Genomic DNA, 14,539 nt, shown 5'->3' on the forward strand with positions numbered 1-14,539 from the left:
ATCGTGGGCTACTTCTGCACAAGGTTACGTTAGCCCAGCTCAGTTTCTGCACCTGTAGAAATGGACGGATGATGTTTAATTGCCTAGCTCAAAAGGGTTTTGCAAAGATCAATTAGCTAATGCCTATAAAGTGCTCTGCACGTATCCGGCACAATCGCTGTCGTGGCGTAGCACTACCCTTCCTCGCCATGCTCAGTAGGAGCACTGTTGCTTTAAAAAGGGAGCTTGTCCAAGCTCTCCTCCTCCACTGGATCTAAGATGGATGCTCCTGCTGCAGCACAGCCTGTAAGCAGACTTTGCCCAGCCTGCTTTTTTTGTTTTTCCTGGAAGCTTGCTCCAGACAAGTCAGCTGCACTGCAGACTGAGCAGAAGCAGGAGGGCAGCTCTCCCCAGGTAAGCTACCACCACCACAAAGCTGCTCATTCCCACACCTGGACGGGGTAGCACCAAGGATGCTGCCATCCTGAGAATTATGGTCCTCTCCGTCCGTGTCTCTAGCTGACTCACAATAGCTCTCAGCCAGGCAAGAGTCAAGCAGCCCTGGGCCTCTGCTCTCTAACACTTTTTTCCTGGCTGACTAGCATTAATTTAGTTACCAGGAGGACAGGGAGACTCCTGTTCCCACACCCAAGGCTGATCTTGTGCACGTTCCTTTGCGTTAGCATCACCTCCGCGGAGGCACTCCTGAATGACATGGGAGCTGCCTGCGGCGTGGCGGTCCTGAGGCCACGCTGGGGCCCGGCAGCAGACTTTTCACCCCGTGGTGAGGAGGTGGTCTTCGGTCACCGGAGAGAGCAGAGGGATTAGCTCAGAAGGGTTCTGCAGGCTCTCGTAGGCCTGCCGCCACCGGGAGCAGTTTAAGCTGCATTGGCTCTTTTCCCTTAGAAACGCATTGATTTTCCACTAAGCTCCTCTTCTTTGAGGCATTAAAAATGTCATCTTTAGAAGACTGCAAACTGGGCACTTGGCACTCCAATAACTCTCCAAAGTTTAGCTTTATTTCATCATCTTATTCCCATGGATACTTTGGAGGAGACGTTCCCTCTGTATAACTTTCATTTTACGGAGGTCTTTCCCCCGCCGCCCCACGTGGTGGAGCATCGGAGGTAGGAGATGTTCCTGACTGACACAGAGCTGGAGGCAACATGCTTTTCCTTGATGACTTCGATTTACAGGATTGTTTCACCGTGGCCAACAGTAACAGACCGTGCTGGTACTCCCACAACCCCGGGGACAGAGAACGCTTGTGCAGGGACAGCAGGGTGGAAAATCCCTGCCCCAACTTGTAAAGGTGTTTTAGAAGGAGAATGGTGCTGTAAAGGGCCAGCGGTCAATGTTTACTGGGAAGGAGAGGAATAGGGCCGTTGTAATCAGCCCCATGCTTCTCCCTGAACACAGTCCGCAGCTGCAGCGGAGGGTCGAGCGAGGACTGCGAGCATCGAGGGAAAGCCTGTGCCAAGAGAGTGCCCAGTCTAGAAGCTCCCATGAATGAGAAGATTGATAGAATCCCCAGGCAACCCAGGATTAAACTCTCTTCTCCTCCCTCTGTTTTCTGTGACCCGCAAGGCTTTGCAGTCTCACTTTTAAAGCGACGACGATGGGCGTCAGCCCATGGAGACAGAAAGAATCCGTTGTCTGTGCCACAATATTAAAAACACAAGAGCAACACCCTCCCAGCTTTCACTGGGTAACCTTTTCTTTTCCCATTGGGAAAAACTGATCAGGCTACAGAGCAAGACGCACCGGAACAGTTGAGAGGAGAAGAGAAAATGTCTTTCAGAGGCATTTTTCTTCAATGGCCCCTTGCCATTACTAGTGGCTCAGCTGGTTGGCATCTCTGTGTGGTTTGGAGTCAAGGGCAGCCCCCTCTACAAAAAGAAAAAGGTGGGCATTGGTGGTTTTCCCTTGTTGACAATGGTTGTTTCCCAGATGTGGGATGGATGCATTTAACAGAGGGATCTGCAATCTCTGTTCCCTAAATTACACTGTCAAAGTCACGTAAGGGGTTCCTGTGCGCCTACTGTGTCCAGGACCAACGTCCATGGCCCGTCCTGAGCACACTGGGGTTAGAAAAGGCAGCAAACAGAGAGCCTAAGCAGATGTTGTCATATGGCTGTTTCTGCTATAGTTTTGTTGGAGTTTTCTTGGAAAACTTGTTGTAGAATTTAGCTGTGACCACAGTCACATCTCTTATTTGCTTTCAGTTGACATTGGAGTGAATGAAGTTTAGGGTTTGGGTTTTTCTTGGTTTGTTTGGTTTGGGTTTTTTATGGAATGAGAATTTCATAGCTGAAAAGACATTAAATGCTAAAAGCTGTGAGAATAGCGGCATTTGCTAGAAATGAACACAGAATTTCCTGTTAAGAAAATCTGAGGAAAATCAGTGACAATATTCCTGACTGCTGAGAATGGCTGGAGAACACTCACTTTTAATGGGAACTGGGAAAAATGGATACATTTATATATAGAAAAATTGTAAAAAAAAACCCTAAACCCCAAACATCTGGTTAATCAGGACTTCCCTCTTCATATATCAGTGAGAATTTCTGAGCAAAAGAAAATCCTTACAAAGGAAACCAAAGGTGTTCTCCTGCTTCTAGCAGACATGGTGACAGCCTGGGTTCATCTCTGACATGAAATGTGTGTCTGATTATCACCCAGCCAGCGTGCCTGTACCCTAACCCATAGTAAGTGTTAACCATAATAATATGGAGCAAGTAACATAAGACTTTACAAAATAGGATTTAGTTTTAGGTTCAGTCCATTTCTTTATTTATTTATTATTGTCTGCCTGAAATTATAGCTTTGTTTAATGACATTTTGCAATCAAGATATCAGACTTTCTTGCAAAAAGCTAGTAATGTTGTGAAAAATTCATTTCTCCAAAGTGCCAAAAAGCCCGACCTTCTCGTGAATTGTGATACATCATCGGTTTTATTTTTACTTCTGCTTTCATCAAGTACTTTTCCTTTAGGCTTATCATTCGTCTCTAAATAGTAGTACCATATGACACAAGAAATGAAGGCTGGTTTCCGGTGGTTCCTCTCTGGAGCTGCCAGCAGCAGTGTGAACTTCTCAGTACTAGAGACAGTAGTATAGACACTGGCTTTCCAATAAAAGCAGATCATGGGAACGACATTTGAAAATTAATGCCAGCCTCTTATGAAACACTTTTAGGAAATGGTCAAGGTAATAATAATGATTTTTTACTTGTTTTTAGATTTGGTTTTGATTTTGCGATTTCTTCTGTGTCTTAACTTTTATTTAGATCATAACATTTCACACATCACTCTTAAAAGAGATAGACTCCTTATTTTCCTTCAGTCGGGTATAGTCCCCATTGATTTCCCACCTATATGGGCCATTAATGATTACCAAATTCGAATTCCATATCACCCAAAGGCAATGAGGTCTAAGCAGTGTAAGTATCTTCTCAGTAACCAGAGACACATTTCTTGAAAGTGGACTTCCCCTGTGAAACTCCTTTTGGGGATGTAACACTCTGTGCTCCAGCTAGTCTAAATCCCAGGAAGAATTACTTCCAAGTGCTTTTTATTGAAGTCCATATCCTTAGCACCCTGGAATTTGTCAGAGGAATGGCACATGTAAAGTTCAACATAAATAAATGGCCTGAAAGCAATAGCATGAAATACAAATGTGAAGTGTTGCAGGTAGGAAGGGATATCCAATTGCACGAATACCAAATCTGTATTGATTAGACAGGCAGCAGAGAAGGACGGGGTTGGGTAGAAATGAATCCCAGAGTGAGTCTCAGTGAAAAATGTGAGGCTATTGCAAAGCTAATGTAAAAAACTTGGGCTATATTTAGAGAATTAGTGTAAGCGAGAGATGGAAGGAATTATTCTGCTGGGCAATGTCATGGTTTGGATGCACACTTTGGGAGGGATGGAGAGGTTTTAGAGGAAAAGACCAAGGACATTAAGGATTTTATAGTGTACAAGCTATGGTGAAGTTCAAAAGAATTAAGTAGAACAAGTTAGGCTAAACAATGACCATCTTCAAATATATGAAAGCTGTTGTTATAATAACGACTGAGATGTATTAGGCTACAACTTTTCATTATGGAAAAGAGACCGATTAGAGAGGATACAGCACTGGTTTATAAAATCATGAGTGACATGGAGAGGATGAACAGGAGTTGACTGTTCCTTGTTTCTTCTATTGCAACATCTTGAGACAGCTGATAAAGATATCAGGAGCAAGATTCATAATAAACACAAAAAGAGAGATTGTCACAGAAGTGGAAGGCCTGAGGAACTTCTCACCAAAGAATGTTATGGAAGTCGAAGTGTACATGGATTCAAGGGGAGGCTGGAAAATTACTTCCAATTATTGTGCTTCCTACTAGGGGAGTCCCACTTGCACACAGCAGGAAGGACGTGTGTGCAGAGCTGGTGACCACGTGTAGGACTGTGGCCAAGCTTACGCCTCTGTTTAATGCATATAGTAAATATGTGTGTGGTGCAGTAACTTCCGTGCATATCGACATAACTGAGCTAGCTAGTTTAGTGCTAGCAACAGTGTAGTAACATAAAATTCAGTGTAAGCTAAACCCTCTTCTGCCCCAGAAGTCTGGGTAAATACTGAAGCTCTTAGTCCTTGGTGAGCTCTAGTGTGTGGTGGCTAAACTGATCATTTCAAGCTCATTTAGGTGCATGTGTATTACACTATAATCACTGGAAGACTTCAGTAGGTCTACATAATGACATTAAAGTGGGGCATGTATATTCTGAATGTGCTGTGTGCATGTTTTCACTCTGTGTTGGCAGGACCAGGCCTTTATTTCTGTTTGTCACAGAAAATCTTAAAAATTCTAACACAAGATATAAATAGGAGTCTTCAGAAAAGCAGAGCTGTTCTGTAGCTATTGAGGACTGGCAGTAATATGCTTGTTTTTTTCCTTCAAGCTGATATTTAATTCGAGTAATTTTTCTCCCCTCTCTCATTTTTCTTTTAAATTTATACCTGGCTAAAGAAGTTACTTTAAAAAATTATATGCAGTTGGTGACTTTGTAAATGATTTAACAGATCAAAATTATTTTCAGAAATAATGCAGACAGTTTTCCACTGCTTAAAAATGTAAAACTGTGCTGGCAATGTGTCACTTTAAAATATGTAAACACTTATGAACATGAGTACTTTTTGTAAGAGTATTCCCATTAACTTAAAAATCACTGTTTATATGACTGTGTACTTAGAGATATGGGCATTTAATTAGAAGGCATTATCTCCATCTTCAGGTGGAGAGATTGACTCATGTAATGCTTTCTAAGCTGTCTACCGCATCTGAACTCTCGACGCATGGGTGTTTTTCAGAGCATCCAAGCTGTCCTCTGCCTATCAATCTGCCTCCATGCAGTGATCTCAAGGTGCTCGAGGAGAACTTTCTATCTCCACGAGTTGTCCGTGCCCTTGTCAGCTCTAGGTGAAGCAAAGCAGCTCTCCACCAGCAGGGTCTGCTGTTGGCAGGAGCCAACTGGCAACTCATCCCTGTCTATATCCAGAGGTTTGAGAAAGCCGAGCCAGCTGCCACAAGCCACCGCGTGAGGTGCAGCAGCTGCTGTTAGTGACAGTGGAAGCGGTGGGTCCCAGCAGTCGCAACGGCATCTCGCAGAAGCAGAAAACCTGTCTCTACGTAGATGTCCCTGGGGGCTCTCTGTCCCACCGCCATCCCAGTGGCCCTATTCATCTCCTTCTTATGGCAGGACTGGCCCAGATCTAGTCTAGTCCTTGAGCCTTTGGACACAAAAAAATGTCACCTTATCCCCATTTCTAAAAGCAGGGGTGAAAATTCAGTCTCATGTTACCCCTTAGTGCAGGGTCAAACATAGCTTGCATGAGGTGTGGAGAGATCACAAAATAGCAGCTCCTCCATTGATTTTAGCTGCTCTTGAACTGATATTTGGTGACTGTAGGGTCTTTCCTGGGTGGGCTTCAATGATGTGCGCTCACAGCCCAGAAGGCCAACTATATCCTGGGCTTCATCACAAGAAGCGTGGCCAGCAGGTCAAGGGAGGGGATTCTGCCCCTCTACTCCACTCTGGTGAGACCCCACCTGCAGTTCTGCATCCAGCTCTGGGCCTCCCAAATTAAGAAGGACATGAACCTGCATGAGCTGGTCCAGAGCAGGGCCATGAAGATGATCAGAGGGCTGGAGCACCTCTCCTATGAAGACAGGCTGAGAGAGTTGGGGTTGTTCAGCCTGGAGAAGAGAAGGCTCTGGGGAGATCTTATAGCAGCCTTCCAGTACCTAAAGGGGGCTTATAAGGAAGATGGGGACAAACTTTTTAGCAGGGCCTGTTGCAATAGGACAATGGTTAATGGTATTAAATTAAAAGCGGTGAGATTTAGACTAGATATAACGAAGAAATTTTTTACGATGAGGGTGGTGAAACACAGGAACAGGTTGCCCAGAGAGGTGGTCGATGCCCCATCCCTGGAAACATTCGAGGCCAGGTTGGACGGGGCTCTGAGCAACCTGATCTGGTTGAAGATGTCTCTGCTCATTGCAGGGGTGTTGGACTAGATGATCTTTAAAGGTTCCTTCCAATGCAAACTATTCTATGATTCTATGATAATTGTTCCAAAGGCAGATGGATTTTCAGGCTTAGTTTGCCCAGGCTTCTGATACTCACCAACAGACAAATATCAGCAAAATAAAGGCTTGTCGTCGCCATTCTATTCCCCAAAATGACCAGCTCACGTAAAGTGTAGACATAGCTGAGGTCCCTGAAATGCCCTAAGTAGAGTCCCTCCAAATGGCAGGACAGCTGTGAAAACTTTGGTTTAGACTAGAGGTTTGAGACTGTTTGATTCTTAAGGAACAGTTGTGTGCAGTCATTTCTATTTTGATGGGGATCTTTCAAGTTTGTTTTATATTTATATTCTCTGGTTCCTTCTGTACATGCTGCCTGTGGTGCAACAAGCCTTTTCCCTTTTTCTTTCATCTAATATGATTCTTCGAGAAGACAACTTCTCTTTAATCACTGTCAGCGACAGGTTTAGTTTTTAGGAGGCTTGATTAGCTCACAGGGAGTTCAGAGAAGAGCAACTGAGAAGGTGATTTTGAATTCTAACAAAAGATAAGAAGAAAGTTAACAATGCATATAGCTTGGCCAAGGGTCTGTAGATCACCTTGATCATCTTCTGGTATCTAATGGATGTGGTAGGGGCTTAGAGGAATTTTTAATGGTATAGCAATGGAACAAAAAGTTGTGTAGTGAAAATAGGGAAGGGGAAATACACAAATCTATACTATAGTACCAAAACTTAAGCAATTTCCTCAACAGAAACAGCAGAGAATTTTTAAAAAAACCAACAGTTAAATATCCTAATATAGTCAAGGGTGAATATCTAAAAATTCTTTGTGACTTTCCAGGTGTTTACTTTTATTTTTTCCATATTGGCCACCTTGATTCTCATATGATTTGTCAGGTACAAGGCTAAGTATTGCTATTTGAACTAGCTCCAAAGCAGGAGGAGGTATATATACATCAGGTGAGGAACTATCATGCAAACATGACCACAATACTTCCAGAAATGCAACTTAGTTGTTCCAAGTTAATTCATCAATTTCCACATAACGGTGCACTGTGAAAGGCAGACATGGTCGGAGAACCTGGAAAGGTTGGGTGAAGGCAACTGCCAGAGAGACTGGTAGAGCAGGAGAAATTTTACCAGCTAAACAGACCAAATGGAAACGATAAGTGGAGGAACAGTTCTTGTTCCTCCCAAATCCAGCAGGTGAGGGAGCGAGTAACTTTTGCAAAGACTAAGCTCAGACAGTAGCAGGTGACTTTTATTCGCTGGCGGGGTCATTTTACTCGAAGCTTCTGACAATACACTGCAATTTGCTGGGAGTCTCCCTTTTTGCTAATAGCAGAAGAGGTGCACTTCGTTGTAACAGCACAGCGGTTGTGAGCAAGCGGGCTGGATCAGTGCGTTCAAGTCCGAAGAAAGGTGGAGGGCTCACAAAACTCAGCAGATCTTTGGAGTCTTTTTCATACGGTAACACCCACAGTGTATGTTCCTCAGCTTACCTCATCAGACAGAACGAAAATGTGGACATAGATTTTCCAAGAACCCTTGCTCCTGCAGTATGACTGTGACTTAAATGCCTTTCCTGGCAATTAGTAATTTACTTCTGTGTCTGTGATGAGTGCTATTGTTAAAAAAAAAAAAAGATAGAGGGGAATCTCTGAGCAAGTGTTTTCTTATAGCAGTTTTCTATACGTGGTTGTCACTTAATTGAAATAAATGTCTTGGCCAATTGCGATATGAGTTATTATTCCAATCTGTCATTGGAATGAATCTTCCTTTTCTGATCTATTCCCAAATGACTATGCGTCAGGTAACTGTTTTTCACTTGAAAGCAACAATTAGTTTAAGTGTGAAGGGATGTATTTCATGCCTTGCGCAATACTCAGGTGATTGGTGTTCAATACATCTTAACACTGAAATGAAATCACAGGTGAAACCCATTCTGGTTGAAAATCTGCAATAGTGTCAGGGACTGGGGAAGAAATGGGCATTTTAATGAACAGATATGTCCTCCCTTTTGAGAGCTCGAGCCAGCTGAATGCAGTCAGATCCAAAAGATCCAAGAGGCTAACTGGCTGATTTTTCCTTCCCTTCTTTGAAATCTGAATTTGGAAAGAAATGCAGGTGATTTTAATTAGGCCCTGTGAATATTAATCGGAAATCACATTTGTGTCATTATAAGTCCAGTTTTAAATCAGGACATTGTGTTTAAAACATTGAAAAGTGCAGATGTGATGTGTTCAGATATTAGAAATGCTAATGATTAGGACAGATTGAGAGTGTTACTGATCACTTAAATGTCTAAGATGGGTGGATATTAGAGCTGCTAAACCAGTTAAATAGCACAGTTTTCTGGCATTTTGTAGTAGTGTCTCCTAAAAATATTTTCATGCCACCCCCATGCCAAATTAATGCTTCTAAGGCCAGTGATGTAGTGTGCTCACACCTTAAGGTAGCACTGTGATTCATGTTTTAATGATAGTGGCTGCTGGCTGTAACTATGGAATGTATTGTCATGGAAACTACACTTTTCTATATTTACACCAGTGCTGGTTATGCGAGAGACAGTACTTGAAAGAAAATCTGTATAATATATAGCTTAATAACGAGACAGGCAAGCTAGGAATAAACAGATCAAAGATTCAGCAATGTTACAGCTGCTGTTTGTTACCATAGTATGTTTCTAAACAGGCTCAGTCACTGTTTCAGATGATAACTAGCACAGCAAGTCAGAAAGAAGTGCTGCTGCGATGTCACTTTGGACTAACGGGTCAGACAGACTTAGATTATTGATAGCTGATTGATTGACATCTGCGTAGTGAACTCCCATGATGTGGAACTTTCATGTCCAGGCTGTTAGGAAAAATGTAGGAGCTGAGTGAATTGAGGACACTGGGTTGTAAGAGCCTGTTATTTGCAAGAAATAAATCTTCAGAAATGGAACTGGGTTGTAACTAACTGTGGAGCAGTTCTATCTGTCACTTCAATCTAGAAACTACTGTCATTTTACTGAGCTTGGGCTCTTGTGAGCTCTGAGTTCAAAAATATGGAGTGAGAAACAATAATCAGAAAATATTATACCAAGTTGAAATTTAGCTACACACAAAAATTGGACAAAAAATAAAGTTAACGTATGGTGCAAAAGAAACAATAGGATCAAAGCTGTTTAAGAGAATGGTACTTTTATGGTTTTGAACTTTACAAAGTGAAGGTAAGTTATACCGAAGAAATTCTACTTAACATTTAGATGGATACATCCATGCACTACCCAAACTTACATACATTTATATATAAATACAAAATCTTAATAGAGGAGGTCTCCCACATTAGGGTCTGCAGCCTCAGGCAGATCTTTTTAAAAATTCTGTACCGTTCACTCTCTATACTCCTTGACCTGGCTGCACACAGAGACCTCCATTTGCCATTTTCTCCATTCTGTTGTATAACAAATTTTTGGTTCGGGTTTATTACAGAAAATTGTTTCAGTTGTGCCTTAAGAACTCACTCGCGATTGCCAGGGAGACAAGCTGCTCTCATTTCTTTAGAAAGAGTTTCTAATTTGATGGGCAGAGCTTAGAGAGTTGCAAAAAAGCAGGGTCAAGTCACTGTGAAACAACTGCTGGGTTTACCTTGCTATCAGCTGTGAAATCGTTGAAGGCATCGCTTTACGTTCTACATCGTAGCCTTTTCATTTTATATTTATGTATCTGCCATGACCGAACCTAAAACTGGAGGATATATTCATCCAACTTTTGATATAAATAATCCTCTTAAAAAGCACAGCTAGCGGTTTGCTCATCCAAATGCTTTATTATGCATTTTCAGCTGGTGTTGCTTTAACTGAAGGAACAGCGACAGCTGTAACTGAATCCAAACCAGCGTTATGCTCCCAAACTTCTTTAATTATTGCATTTCTGGAATACAGCAAGTCGTTTGCAGGTTATAGGATAACAGCACTAGCTGGACTCATTAGTTACATCGCCTCAAAAGCAGACTTTAAAGAGGGTTGCATTTTAAGCTTCATGCCGGTGCATTTTCTGTGTAACTTCATATCTTTATTCAGTGTCTCCTGCAATCCTTCAACCTGTCTATTTGTAAATTTGTGCCTGGAGAAAGCTCCCATGTGGCAAGCCAGGATTGGATAAATGTTACTTGTATTTCTCTGATTGCAAACTCCCAGCATCTGGGATTTTCAGCTTTGAGTACAGTTTGTTTCATGCTGAGATTCATCTTTTTGGGGAAAGCAAAGGTCATCGCTTCTCCGGAGTTGCGACTGATTTGATTCTTTTTCTCGGGGAGGCGCTGGGAAGGGAATCCTTACTGGAATGCATATTGATAAAGGCTGAGGATTCTGGCTTCTTAGATAAGTAATTTTTTTTTCTCTTCTCTCCCCACAATGACTATGTATTGCAGCAACTCACTGGCTTTTTACCAAATCAGGAGCTGCAGTATTTTTCTTCCGATGGAATAATTTCAGCCCACTTCAGCTAGCATGACAATCTTATGTGATTGTTATGAGTAGGCGTTTACATCCTTTTACATGCTAATACTGCCACACCTGCTAGTCCCCCTCATTTCCATTTCTCTCTTTTCTTTTTCTTTTTTTTTTTTTTTTTTTCCCCGATGTAAAAACTAATTTCCCAGAGGAAGGGAAATCCTGAGATTCGTGATCAATGCTGCATCGTTGATTCATCAACAAAGAAGGGGATGGCTGAATGGGACACAGGTAGAGATTCAAGCAGGCTGCTTCTGACCAGCAAGAGAAAAGCTAGCTGTTGAGCAGCATATGTTGCCACTCCATGTGCTGTATTAGCTACTTGTTTTTAGCCTTCAGTAGGCTGCCACTACTGCAGCACTAAAGGAATGTGCCCTATTGTTAAAAATCCTGACTGCTTTACACCAATGATTTGCCACTGCAAAGTTGCATGCACCAACAACACTTTATCGTTGATGTTTGGATGCAAGGTAGGATGTGGTTAATGTATTTAAATGCATGCTGTAACTCCTTTGAATATCTGTGCTATTTAATTTAATGTCTGACTAGAGATTTCGGTGCAAATTACGATACGTTGGCTATAAATTAGGGCTTACAGCCGGTATGTTTTAAATGTTAGGAAAAAAATCAGAAGTAAAGCTTTTTTATTTCCCAGGGTTGTACGAGTATAGATTTACATAGGAGAATCTAACGGATTATGAAGCATTTGGTTTAGAGTTGATTGTATACTTAGCTAACAGTGCTAAGATTACTAAACCACTACTCTGCCATTTGCCCAGCTTTATTGATTTTGATGTGTATACTGTTATTACAAAAACACAAACCAGCAAGACTGAATGTGTTTTTTCCATTTATATTGCTGACATGGCTTTTAACCATAAGAGCAATACTAAAGTATACAGCCCTGCACTTCTCTGTAAGAAATAAATAAAGTAAGCTCCTGAACCCATTTTTAAGTCTACAGGAATATCTTTAAATAAATGTTTTCTTCCAGGGACTGGACAATCATTTAATTTCTCTTTTAAATTTAAATCAAAAGGTGGCGCAGTTAGTCAGAGAAGTTTCTTTTCTGGATGTGTAATGCAATCCCACCCCAATTTTTTTAACAAAGGTGCTGGATTGGACTATGTTTTTCCCCACATACATCGTGACTTGACATTAGAGTATAACCAGTGTTGTTTGTTGTTTTACTGAAATAATTCAAAAGTGATGGCATGTTTTTGAAACTAATTATCTTTGAGTAAACAAGTTTGGTTCTTGGATCACTGGATCAATTATGAAGATTTTACGGGGGAGGAGGGTACATATTTTGTCCCATTCCTTTTCCTTGCTATTCTTAAATACTGAATGATATTAGAACTGTTCCTCTCTGTTCAAATAGAGTAGGAAATGAGCAATTTATAAAAAATGGTAGTGATAGTAATTATTTTTAAATCACCTGTGTAACTTTTTTAATCCTCAAAAATGGCTAAGCTACAAAAATAACATTTTAGTTGTACAGTCCACAAACTAGGGAACACAGTATAATTTTCTGAGTTCCTATGTGACAGACTAGCCTAAATAAAATGAAGTAACTTTATGAAATAGGTTATAGATGACCCAATGCTCCCTAAACGTAGTTCAGCTAGAGGTTAATAACAGATCATCTACTGGTTCGTATAATAAACTCAAACTAGGTTACAGTCAACCATTTACAAATTATTTGTCTACCTTCTCATTTTCCTCGAACTATGGCCTGCCTACATCTCTGGTTACTGGAGACTTTCGTGAACTAAAGTTTCTTGTTTCTTCACTTCCATTTTTAATAGGCAAAAATATGTTCTATTAGCGAAAGGGTTATAATTTAATTGCTGTGTCATGATGCTACTAGTGATATAAATAGCATCAATAGTTTAACAGTTTAAAAGCTTTTTCAATTTGCATCTTTTTTCATAAGAACAATTCATATTTCTTTTTTATTTTAACTTTAAAAACTTAAACTGTCTTGCTTTCAAGTGTTAAATTCTTATTAATAAAGGTGAATTGTTAGGCAGGGGAAATTAAATGCAAGACACCCTTCTACAAAGGTAGGCCAGTGGCCTAGGGACTAGTATCCAATTTGTATTCCTGCCTGTAAACATGATTTTCAAAGGATATTCTTTGATGCACTTAAGTTCTTTCATGATTTTCAGATCTTGTTAGGAAGAAGCAAGAGAATAAAAATCATAAATTTCAAACTTTTTTTTCCTCCTCTTTCTTTAGCGCTTCAGGCTCATTAAGTTAGTCACAGTCAATGTTTTATCTTCTTGTGGTGGTGTATGAACTACTTCTCAAATGAAAAGTGGATGTGTGGGATAGTGATAATTTTCAGAAAGATGAGAAGAAGCACGAACGAACTGAGTTATCTTGGGTTGGTTCAACACATGTCAGATTAGTACCTTTTGATACCACCATCAAGCATACATGAGAGATTCTGTATACATACCAGTGTATCACCTCACTTCAAATACCTTTTTCTCATTTCCATTTGTTCTGCAGCCCATATCTAAATACAATACTTTTTGCTTTGGACACGTAGGGTTGTATTTCTAGGTTTATGGGTGCGGAACCGTTGTTAACAAGCAAATAATTTTGAACAAGAAGTAAGGATGTTTCTTTTTAGGAAATCTTTTAGTTACATGACATGAAATCAAGGATCTAAGCATGCTCACAATATTATGACTTCTACAATCATGTGATTCCTGAACTCAGGAAGCAGAGTAGTATACTGGAATGACACTTTATATTCTGTGTGAAGAAAAATAGGTCCTCAGAATAGAAGGAGATTTTAAAAATATAGATAGTGGAATAGACAACAAAGGAATTCAAAGTTCAGGAAAATATCTCCAAGTGTTAAAATAACCAGGTCAGTTTATTAACTAGCTCCTTTCAAAAGGACAGTGCAAGTTACAGGAATGCAATATTGCTCCTACTCTTGATTTACAGCTTTTACTTTTAATTTTGTGCCAAATACAGCCATCTTTTCCTATGGGCACAGAATTGAGTGAGAGAAATGCATCACATCAGAACCATCACACCCATTTTTATCTGTTCCCAATGCAATAATTTTACAGTCTGCTCACTCCTAGCAGGTGGTGCCAGGGAGTTAATTTGGGGGGGCAGGAAGAGGGTGTGCATGTCTTACTACACCATATGTTGCAAAGAAGGCAGTGGAGGAGTCTTAACTGCGCCTGCGGGAAGCTTTCCTTTTCAGCTTGATTTCCTGGGCTCTGATAGTTGACCTTGTCCTGGACCTTTACTTTCAATAATGTCCGGTTTTATGATCCTTGACCTTGATATTGCAAATAATTCAGGACAGTTTAATTTGAAAGACAGGGTAGTGTCTACCTGAAGTGCCACTATTGCAGCCTACTTTAACATATTTAAACACTTCTCCCATTTCTGGTAGGGAAGTACCAGTGTTTCCATCACAGCGGTACAGAGCCGAAGCAGAGAGGGGATAAG

General features: G+C 40.9%; 1 protein-coding gene across 23 annotated transcripts in view; it reads left to right on the top strand.

Annotated features, from left to right (window-relative positions):
* Positions 1–14,539, top strand: part of DLG2 (discs large MAGUK scaffold protein 2) — a 1,027,713-nt gene that overhangs the window by 356,075 nt on the left and 657,099 nt on the right. Inside the window, exon 1 of one of the 23 annotated variants that reach the window (XM_052812323.1) lies at positions 11,182–11,526. The exons of 20 other annotated variants lie outside the window; for them this stretch is intronic. In XM_052812323.1, the coding sequence (XP_052668283.1) occupies positions 11,425–11,526 (102 nt within the window). In that variant the 5' untranslated portion in view covers positions 11,182–11,424. Of the gene's footprint in view, positions 1–11,181; positions 11,527–14,539 lie in introns of those variants that run through there. 2 more of the 23 variants (XM_052812330.1, XM_052812334.1) reach the window with 2 other exon arrangements.

This window comes from Harpia harpyja, chromosome 17, assembly GCF_026419915.1.
Source record: "Harpia harpyja isolate bHarHar1 chromosome 17, bHarHar1 primary haplotype, whole genome shotgun sequence".
In the NCBI taxonomy this organism is placed as follows: domain Eukaryota; kingdom Metazoa; phylum Chordata; class Aves; order Accipitriformes; family Accipitridae; genus Harpia; species Harpia harpyja.